We start from the raw sequence: 10,584 nt of genomic DNA, 5'->3' as shown, positions 1-10,584 counted from the left end.
TATGGTGACTATTCTGTGTTATCACCACTGAATTTTATTGTCTTTGGCTTTTCTCCACATCATATGACCTGGAAATTTAAAAGGAAGTCAGCTAGAGCTGAGAAATAAAAGTGAAAGCAGCAGATTCGAGAGACTGACACGCAGAAGCAGGGAGGATTGGGATGGCGCACAGCTCCCAGCAGCTGAATTGCCTTATCATTGCATCATTAACAACCTAAAGAACAATAGACAAGCAATAAGAGCAGCAGCTATCAGATCATTTATGAATTCTTGTTGTCAGACCTTCTGCTGTTTTACTGAGGAAAGGACATCTGAACGAGGGAATAGCTTCTAGAGTTCACTTGTGCTGAGTGAATCCGACTTTAGAAAGGTCTGTTTACCATCACCAGCTGTACCCCACATCACTGGGTCATCACCAGCTGTGCCCCACATCACTGGGTCATCACCAGCTGTACCCCACATCACTGGGTCATCACCAGCTGTGCCCCACATCACTGGGTCATCACCAGCTGTGCCCCACATCACTGGGTCCTCACCAGCTGTGCCCCACATCACTGGGTCCTCACCAGCTGTGCCCCACATCACTGGGTCCTCGCCAGCTGTGCCCCACATCACTGGGTCCTCGCCAGCTGTGCCCCACATCACTGGGTCCTCGCCAGCTGTGCCCCACATCACTGGGTCCTCGCCAGCTGTGCCCCACATCACTGGGTCCTCGCCAGCTGTGCCCCACATCACTGGGTCATCGCCAGCTGCGCCCCACATCACTGGGTCATCGCCAGCTGCACCGCACATCACTGGGTCATCGCCAGCTGCACCGCACATCACTGGGTCATCGCCAGCTGCACCGCACATCACTGGGTCATCGCCAGCTGCACCGCACATCACTGGGTCATAATCAATAACTGCAGATGCTGTCTTGAAATTTGAATGCAGGATACTTGTTTATTCTATAGAAGGATTTCATGTGACCGTCTTATTTTTTTTTCTTCTTTGACCACTGCAGCTTGGTAACCTGAAGAAACTGTGTGCAGTGAATGAGCGCCCGAGGGCAGACGGGGGAAATGGTTCAAACAAAGGATGGCCCTGAGGACGGGTCTCTGGGAAAAACGGACACTCTCCCACCTGAAGTATCCAATCCTGAGGCCTTTCAGCGCTTGTGGATTGAAAATCAGGACTTGAGAAGTAAGTGGTTAAGAAAATTAAATTGTTTTTATTTACCACATGTTATATATTTTAGTGAAAAATCTTAGTTATTCGTGTGTATAATGTAAACCCTGCTTTAACTTATTAGCCCCCTTTCACACATCCAAATCCAAACATCTGTGACGGATGAAGAACGGACACCAATGCATCTCTATAAAACTGTGAAGGCGCCTGGTCCTTGATCTATACAAAATGTTGGTGACCTGCTGCCCCTTTCAATGTGTGAGATACACAAATATGAACAAATCAAAATATAAAAGTAGGCGCTGGTTCAGATATTAATCTACAATTAATATGTGAATGTGTTTGAATTTCTTTCAATTAATACAATTACTATGCTTCAGTAATGAATGGACACCGAAGTGTTTTGGTACCGGTCATTTACTGAATTTATTCAGGAAAGGAAGAAACCAATAAATTACATATTTATTGGCCCCTTCAGAAGAGGACAAAAGGAAACCCGGCAGCGCTGCGGGGTGGGGGGGGTACTGGGACAGCAGATGGAAGGGGCGCATGTGCTAGAACCAATCCCCCTGCAGTGATAAGCTATGGGGGGAGGGGGGGAGGAGAAGCTGGCAGCACTGCAGGGGGAGGCAGAAGAGGATTGATGTCTTCAATTAGACAGTACAGCCGGCGCTCCTGAGGTGCCCCCCTTTTAAACTGATGGGGCCCGGGCCCAGTACAGGAGGGCTGGCTGCATTGCTTTATCCAAAAATGACATACATTGTACTCGCAAACAATTGTAGATAGCACACATTTAAACCTGATCGGACAAATCGTATCCAAAATAGCCAAGACACTCCTAGGGTGCTGGATGACCTGCTGGTGTCCGCACGAATCTAGTTAGGCTGAAGCATTTCGAGGGGCTGTCCCACATGCAAGTGAGTGGAGCAAACCTACTATTTAATACCTTGCCAATGCGAGTAGTGGTTCAGTAGCACTTTTTGGCTCTGAGGAAGAGGGTACTCCCTCGAAACACATCAGCCTAACCAGATTCCTGCAGACACCAGCAAGTCATCCAGCACCGTAGGTGCCTTGGTTATTTTGGAGACAATTTGTCAGATCGTGTTTACATGTGTGCTATGTACAATTGTTTGTGAGTATAATGTGTCGTTTTATTAAACCTTTTTAGTGATAATGCACTAGGTCGGTGCGCCCCTCTCGTTATTGTCTTTTAGTGTTTTTGGATACCCTTGGTCCTGAGGGGGCGGCAAGACCACAAGTGATGCCAACAAATAACATCTAATACTATTTATCCTTGTCACATACCACTCGAGCGCAGAAGATTTTTTATGTATACACTGCCTTATCAGAGGCCCTGCCCCTGAAAACACGTGAGCTGATTGGGAACATGCTGACCGGAGTAGAGAACAGAGGGAAGACTAATCAGTTTGCTGCTGCTTCTTCAATTTCATATCACCAGCTTGGAAAGGAAGGTGACCTAGCTATAGGCAGTGTGAATAAGTTGGGTCTCCAGGCTGGCTGTGCTGTCTTTTTTTTCTCTTTTCAATCTTTATTTTAGTTTTCCAAAAACAATCAGCTCCATGTTCACCCATGCAGGTTAAATACCCGTGCCCCCCCCCCCCCCCAAGCCCTCTAAAAATTTGGTGTTCACTGTAGGTCTCCAGGCCAACCCCCCCCCCCCCCCTCCCTGGGTGAGGTTATGAGCTGGCTGATGGCCCTACTCTCCGTTTGGGCATCCACCCTCTCCTCTGCTACTCCTGGGTGGTCGGCTCTGCTGAGGCTCGTGCCCAGGTGGCTGGGCATTCACAAAAATTTAGGCCGCTGCTTTTGGCGTACTGGGCTGCATCCTACTAGGCCATGCGACCATTGTGCGGGCCTCTATGGAGGAGTTCAGAGGGCAACCCCTTGTTTTTTTGCAGGGTCCAGTAGGTGGTCCATTCATGGATTTTGGGTCGGCGTTCCCCTTACAGGATCGCAGTCAGCGGCCCTTCCCTGATTGCCAGCCAGCCACCCACAGCCCCTGTGCCAGCCACAGGCACTGTACCACCCACCCACCCACAGACAGGGTGCCAGACAGCCAGCCACGCACAGGCCCTGTGCCAGCCAGCCACAGGTACTGTACCAGCCAGCCACCCACAGCCCCGGTGCCAGCCAGCCACCCACCACAGGGTGCCAGCAAGCCATCCATTAAGCATTAAACAAAAATTAACATGTTAAGTACCAGATTTGTGTCCAGAATTGTCTTTATTTTTCAAAACTTTAAATGTACAAAATATCGGTATCAGCCCTGAAAAAACATATCGTCTATCCCTACCAGAAACCCTTATAGGGTGAGTACCACCATCCCTGTCACATGACACAATAGTAAATCTATTTCATGGGACTTTACCAGGCACCAGTATAGATATTTTTGTATAAATATGTTTTTTCTTTATGCTATCGTAAGAGAGAAATAATGTTCTCCAGAAGCTGTGTATTTTCATGTATTGGTAGATCTCACTGCCATCTAAAATCACTAATGGGCAAAGTACTCGCCATACAAAGTGGATTTTTCATTATAAAAGGTTGAATGTTCATCTATATATTGGATACTGTGATACCCCACCAGCAGAGATTTAAAGGCTAAGTTCATCTTTCTGAACATGTTACACCCATCTTTTAGGGTGTAACATATAAGCATGCATCCCCAATTTCACCCCAACCATCCCTTTTCTTTCTGACAATCCTTTATTATAATTAACTCTGCCTGTTCTTTCAGACTATTCGCCATTCGTTTCCCCTCTCGAGTGCATAACAAGGTACAAAGAATTGAAATTACTCAGGAGTAAAACATTGTTTCATGCACTCACTCACACACACAAAGAAATAAATATACATACTATATACATTTTTTTATTTTTAATTACACAATATAAAGCAGATGAGCTACGTTTTCCTGGTGCCACCCTTCCTTAAGCTGTGACCTCTATAAAAGAAGGATGTGGGAATTTCCCATGCTTCTATCTCTTCTGTATCCGTTCTTGCTTGTTTTCTTTTAGAAGACTTGCGTGTTTCTTTCTTTTTTGGAGGCTGGTCTTGCTCTTGGATTTTGGCAGATAATATGCAGGTAATGTGGATTTGGGTTTAGCACATCTTCAAACTCTTCAACAGTTGCCCCACAGGTTTTCTTTTGGGATTTTCCTCCTCTTTCTCATATGCAAAGCTTCCTGGAGGCATGTTTCGATACTATGTTGAATTGCAGGCATTTTGGTGGAAGTCTTTCTGGCATTGCTGTCACTGGAGACCTTGTCATTTCAACACTTTCCGAGAGTTCATTCTCTGTGCTGATGCCAGTTGAATGAGAAACTGCATTTCCTTTATCGCAGTCTTCTCTTTCTGAATCTGGGTGCTTTTTGGGTATATATTCAGGCTGCTTTGGATCTGTCTGGGTTTCTTTTGTTTCGGTTCTTCTTCCTGGACAGGTGAAGTGCCTAAATCGTGTGGATATGTAAAACATATGGGATGGTGCATGAGGATTAAAAAAAGGTCTCTGGTTCATTCTAAAGTTCAATTGCTGGTCTGGGGGACATAAAATCCAGGATACTCATGAAGTTTGACTGAATAAAAGGGCATATATGGATCCCCCCCCCCCCCCCCCCCCGAAAACCTGGTCCAGGGACACAGTATGGATTGTAAAGTTGGGTACGGTACCAAGATTTGGGAAAGGTAGTTGTGCTGTTGGCTGTGCATAAAAGAAGCGATGTGGAATACTGCCCACTTTCAGGAGGTGGCGCTGAACTGTTGCACTGTATATCCTAAACAACCAGCGCAACCGCTTTTGCTTTCTATCAGAAGAGCATCATAACATGGTGACAACCTAGAAGCACATTTTGAAGATGGGGGCAGAGTGTTTTCACCCCGATACAGGAGGTGACTGTATGAGTTCCATTGTGGCACAATCACCGGATATGATTTTAAAGTGTTACTAAACCCACAACGGTAAAATCAGTCTGTATATGCAGTAAAGTATGCTTGTTATACTCACTGCGGAGCCTAAGGGGTTAATCCTCTGCATTGTGTAAAACGGCTGTTTGATCCTGTATGCAGAGATCCTCCTCTTCTTGCATTGTTCACATAACCTGTCTCGATAAGACATAAGTTACTGGTGTCCAGGCTGCAGATGCTCAGTTTGTTTTGCTAGAGTGTTTTTTTTGTTTTTCCCTTGGAAGGGGGGGGGGGTGCATGTAATCGGCTCAGGGCCAATCGGCACTATCCAGACAGAGTGTCAGGGTTCCTGTAGCCTCATAGGACAGTCGGAGCAGAATGAAAAGTCCTGCAAGCTTTAACCAGACCCTGATGGAAGCCACAAGTCTGCTATATACTGCTGATGAGAAAAGCGGTTTAAATTTACTAAAACTATTGCATTTCCATGTTCTGTGTATTATGGGAGACCAGATATAGTGAATGCAGGCTCCTGGGTTTACCAACAATTTAATGAAAGCTACAGATTGTTTTGTTTGTTTTGTTTTTTGTTATACATTCTTTTTTTAGGAAATGTCTGAATTTAAATACAGCATATAGCAAACACAGTACTAGGGATAGACAGATATGTTTTTTTTTCAGGGCCGATACCGATATATTGGTCACAACGTATCGGTATCGGCTGATATGGGCAGATGTTTTGTACATCCTATGTCAGGGTCCGAGACTAGTCTTCTCCTCCTCCAACCATTAGGTGGTGATGCTCATGTAAGGGTAAAATGATGTCACATAGCGTAATTCCGTTTACAAATGTTATTGAATATGCCACTCACATATGTACAAAAGATATAAGCTATTCCACATTAGCAGATCTGCTGGCAGATCGGTATCTCTCACCCACTTGCTGTAAGTGATACCCAAGTGATACCGCTCCGTTCGGCATTCACTCAATACTGCTCTGTCTCCCAAATACCGCTCCGTCTGTCACTTGCCGTAAGTGACACCCGGGTGATACTGCTCCTTCCGGCATACGATCTCGGAGGTCACGTGGTCACGGCGTGACCACATGACCTCCTCAGAAATAAGTATGCCGGTGTAACGTTAAAAAACCATACCCCGTGGAGAAACCATACCCTCGTCACTTCCGGTCTGAAACAGCTGAGCAGCGCAGTAGTGCGCATGCTCAGAGCCCCGGATACGTGATTGAAGAAGAAAGAATTTGAGAAGTGCGCATGCTCGGTGGGCATGAATTTATCACGGCACTGTCTCTAAAGTTATACTTGCGGCGGGTACATTAAAACACTTCGGGTGCAACATAAATCATGTCCTCTCCTATCGCTGTAACTTCCCTCATCTCCGGTAATAAATATAAAAGCGGCGGCGGGTGTATGAGACGTAAATGTGACGGCGATCGCGGCTCCGTGATCCGCTTTTATATTTATTACCGGAGATGCGGGATGTTACAGCGATAGGAGAGGACATGATTTATGTTGCACCCGAAGTGTTTTAATGTACCCGCCGCAAGTTTAACTACCGTGAGAAATCCATACCCTCCGTAGCGGAACCGGAAGTGACGAGGGTATGGTTTTCTCACGGGTATGGTTTTTTCACGGAACACCGGACGGAGCAGTATCACCCGGGTGTCACTTACGGCAAGTGGGTGAGAGACGTATCGGGTGGGTGAGGGACGGAGCGTTATCGCGTACGGCAAGTGGGTGAGAGATACCGATCTGCTAATGTGAAATTGCTTATATCCTTTGTACATGTGTGTGTGTGTGGCAAATTCAATAACATTTGTAAACGGAATTATGCTATGCGACATCATTTTACCCTTACATGAGCATTATTTGGAATATCGGTAATATTGGCCAGTTCTGGGGCCGATAGAGATATATCGGCAAAAGTGAATATCGGCCCTCCGATAATTGGCCTTGCCAATAATAGGTCGATCCCTACACAGTACCAGTGGTATATAGTAGAAAATCAGCACAACATTTCACGATTAGTGAGACGTAATAACACCAGACATTATTGATCTACCGAATATCTGATTGCCTTCGAGGATCAGGAAGCGTTTTTATACTTGTTGGAACAAATCCAAAAATGCTTTAGCTACATCATTTCACTGGATCATATAGGATACAGCCAACCTGTACATGTCAATTTCAGACTGGCTGTAAAGGTAAATCCCACAGTTTGCATGTGTGTTTGGACTTAAACACTGCCCGAATGCTGACCCTCTATGCATTGGTCCCATATAAATTGCATATATATGCATATAGCCACAGCTTCAGTCAGCCTACCGTTGATTTGCACATGCTGTATGAGCCTGACTAACCATGGGTTGGTTGCGGGGGTGGGGGGGATTGGTAGTTGGCCTGGATAGGAAAAGTGATAGTCTCATTGACAAGGGAAGCCGAGTAATTGCATACCTCCCAACTTTATGAAATGGGAAAGAGGGACATTTATTAGCAAACGTACTGTATGTAGACATAGGACATGCCCCCTTAAAACAGAATTATGCTAAAAAAAATGATTAGCTAAACCCACAAGTGCCTTTTTTTTTTTTTAACACTACTATTCCTTTTATACCAGCTCTTTAAATTTACAAATGCAGCCATTTAGAATTTGGATGAAAGGTTTACCGCTGTAAGGCCCCTTTGACACAGGGAGTCCGTCAGGCGGACTCCGTTTTTCTCAGCGGGGGATCGATCCGCCGCTCCCCCGCTGAGCAGGAGGATGGCAGCTCTGTCTCCACGCTGTGTGCGGAGACAGAGCTATCGGGTCCCCATGCATCTCTATGGGGGAATCGGATGAGAGCGGACCGTCTGTACGGAAAATAGGGTTTCCATCCGTCCGGTTTTGACGGATTGGATCGGATGTCAGCGGACATGTCTCCGCTGACATCTGATGCCCCATAGAGATGCATGGGGCATCCGTTCAGATCCGCCAAAAAAGGACAGGCGGATCTGAATGGACTCCCTGTGTGAAAGGGGCCTAAAACACTTTTTGAAAGATAAATAGTGCATTTTTTATATACAACTAAATAGATGAGACCAAAATGAGGGACAAATGTGGAGGAAAGAGGACAGAGGAACTTTGTTCGAAATCACGGACAGTTGGGAGCTATGTAATTGCAGATTTATTTGCACCCCTAGTGGGTAATAAACACAAATTCTGTAAATAATGCAAATAACAATGGAAGAAAACATGTAAAGCTGCACATATCTTACAGAATGACCTGAACAAAATAAGAGTGGGCAACGACATGACAAATGAGGTTTAATGTGGAGAAGTGTAAGGTTTTGCACTTGGGGACTAAACATAAAAGCACAATACACTTTAGGGGGAATCAAAAATGGAGAAGGATCTGTGAGTCTTAGTAGAGGATAGACTAAGCAATAACATGCAATGTCAAGCTGCAGATGCCAAAGCCGGCAGAATATTAGCATGCATAAAGAAAGGGATGTTTTCCAGAGATAAAACTATAATCCTTCCACTTTATAAAACTCTGGTCCGACCACATCTGCAGTATTCTGTCCAGTTCTGGTCGCAAGTCGTCAGGAGGGATGTGTTGGAGCTGGAGAGAGTCCAGAGAAGGGCAACTAAACTAATTAGGGGATTGGAGGACCTTAATTATGAAGAGCGTCTGCAATCGCTTGATTCATTCTCCCTGGAGAAGAGACGCCTGAGAGGGGACATGATAGCAATTTATAAATATCTCAATGGTGATCTCAGCATAGAAAAAAAGCTATTCAGTCGCAAGGATTGCATGAGGACTCAAGGGCATACAATGCGATTAGAGGAGAAGTGTTTTAACCTCAGGCTACTTGGGGGGTTCTTTACTGTTAGGGCTACAAGATTGTGGAATTCTCTACCACAAGATGTGGTTTCTGCGGGAAGTATGGCTACTTTCAAAAGACTCTTAGACTTGCATCTCAAGGATTAGAACATTAAGGGGTATGAGAGATGATTACAGCCACACACACCTACACAGGTTGAACTGAATGGACTATTGTCTTTATTCATCCTCAACTACTATGTAACTATGCATAAAAAATTAGCTTTACAGTAAACATGATAAAAATGCATTGAAAATACACTGTATGCTTTCCTTTAAATGTTCTGATGGGTTTCTTCTTCTTTTCTCCCCCAGTGGCCTTAGAACAGAGTAATGCAATGTTGCGGAAAAGTCACAGCGAGATGGTTGAGTTTCAGACTACACAGAGGAGAGAGAGGGCATTCGTTGCATACAAGGTCAACGAGGCCAAAAACCTTGTAGAAAGACTGACAAATGAACGGGATTCTCTGCAAGCCCAATTTGAAGCGGCTAAAAAGCAGCTGGCTGAGGTGACCTCTAGGGATGAACAAATTACAACTGACCGAACTGATATGGAGGAACCTTTCTGTCCCGAGATTGCACAGAAGAAAGCCTTCGAAGAGGTACTAAGGCCATGTTTTCACCTCTTAGATTTAACGCACAAGTGGATTGATCTTCTTTTTTTCCTAGAGGGCCTATTCACACCTCTGCACTGCTATGTTTTGGGGAAAAATCGTACAGGTGTTTTTTTTTGGCACAATAGACTTCAATGGCAGGGCATGAAAAATGCATTTTTGCACGTGACCAAGCCCCCCATCCCCTAGAAACCTTTACTACTTGTCCAAAAGAAAAAAAAAAATTCAATACACATGAAAACGCACATCAGTGCTTGTTAAAACGTGCATCAAAAATGCAGACGCAAAGGTGTGAACCTAGCCTAAAACTCTTCTCCTCTTTACCATTACTGTGTAAATGTAGCTGATGTCTACATAAGCATAGAAGCAAGGTGTCCTTTCACTAGGGTGACATACATTCACTTCTGAGATGCTTCCATCATGACATTTCTCTGTGAAAGAGGAGAGAGGTGTTGTGAGCGGGAAGATGTCTGAAAGATGTGTGTCTTAACTTTAGAAAAGTGACATCAGGAAAACCACAATTCATGAATTCAGTGGTGGCCTTCATGGTGTGCAGACATCAACGGCAAAGTTTCAAAATACCAAATGCAAGGGGTTTGCCTCCAACTAAGAGCCGGTTCACACTGAGGCGACACGACTCCTTACTACTTCGGGGGCGACTTGTGCATTACCATGCACCACGACTTCGGAGCGACTTGCAGGGACTTCACATAATGGAAGTCTATGCAAATCGCTCCAAGGTCGCCCCGAAGTAGTACAGGACCCTTTTTCTAAGTCGGAGTGACTTGTGTCGCTCCTATTAGAACGGGTCCTGTAGCGGTCAATGGACCGCGAGGGAGTGCGACTTGTCAGGCTGACAAGTCGCGCTAGTGTGAACCGACTCTAAATGTTCATCTTTTATATAATTGTTAATCTTGCAGCTGAAATGTGAATAATGTGGACTAGGACCTGATTTGGTTGCTATAAATTGTTTGAAAAGGCACTGTTCATGTTGTGACAAAA

General features: G+C 45.1%; 1 protein-coding gene across 4 annotated transcripts in view; it reads left to right on the top strand.

The window, feature by feature from the left end:
* Window positions 1-1,003: 1,003 nt before the first annotated feature.
* The window catches only part of IKBKG (inhibitor of nuclear factor kappa B kinase regulatory subunit gamma), a 48,961-nt gene continuing 39,380 nt past the window's right edge, over window positions 1,004-10,584 (top strand). For all 4 annotated transcript variants that reach the window (XM_082262898.1, XM_082262897.1, XM_082262900.1 and 1 more), the window contains exons 1-2: window positions 1,004-1,182; window positions 9,284-9,570. In XM_082262898.1, coding sequence (XP_082119024.1) covers window positions 1,035-1,182; window positions 9,284-9,570 — 435 coding nt within the window. In that variant the 5' untranslated portion in view covers window positions 1,004-1,034. The remainder of the gene's footprint in view (window positions 1,183-9,283; window positions 9,571-10,584) is intronic.

Source organism: Pelophylax lessonae, assembly GCF_965119305.1.
Source record: "Pelophylax lessonae genome assembly, chromosome: 7".
NCBI classification, from domain to species: Eukaryota; Metazoa; Chordata; class Amphibia; order Anura; family Ranidae; genus Pelophylax; species Pelophylax lessonae.
The sequence above is the reverse complement of the archived record's forward strand: the minus strand, read 5'-3'. Positions and strand labels throughout refer to the sequence as shown.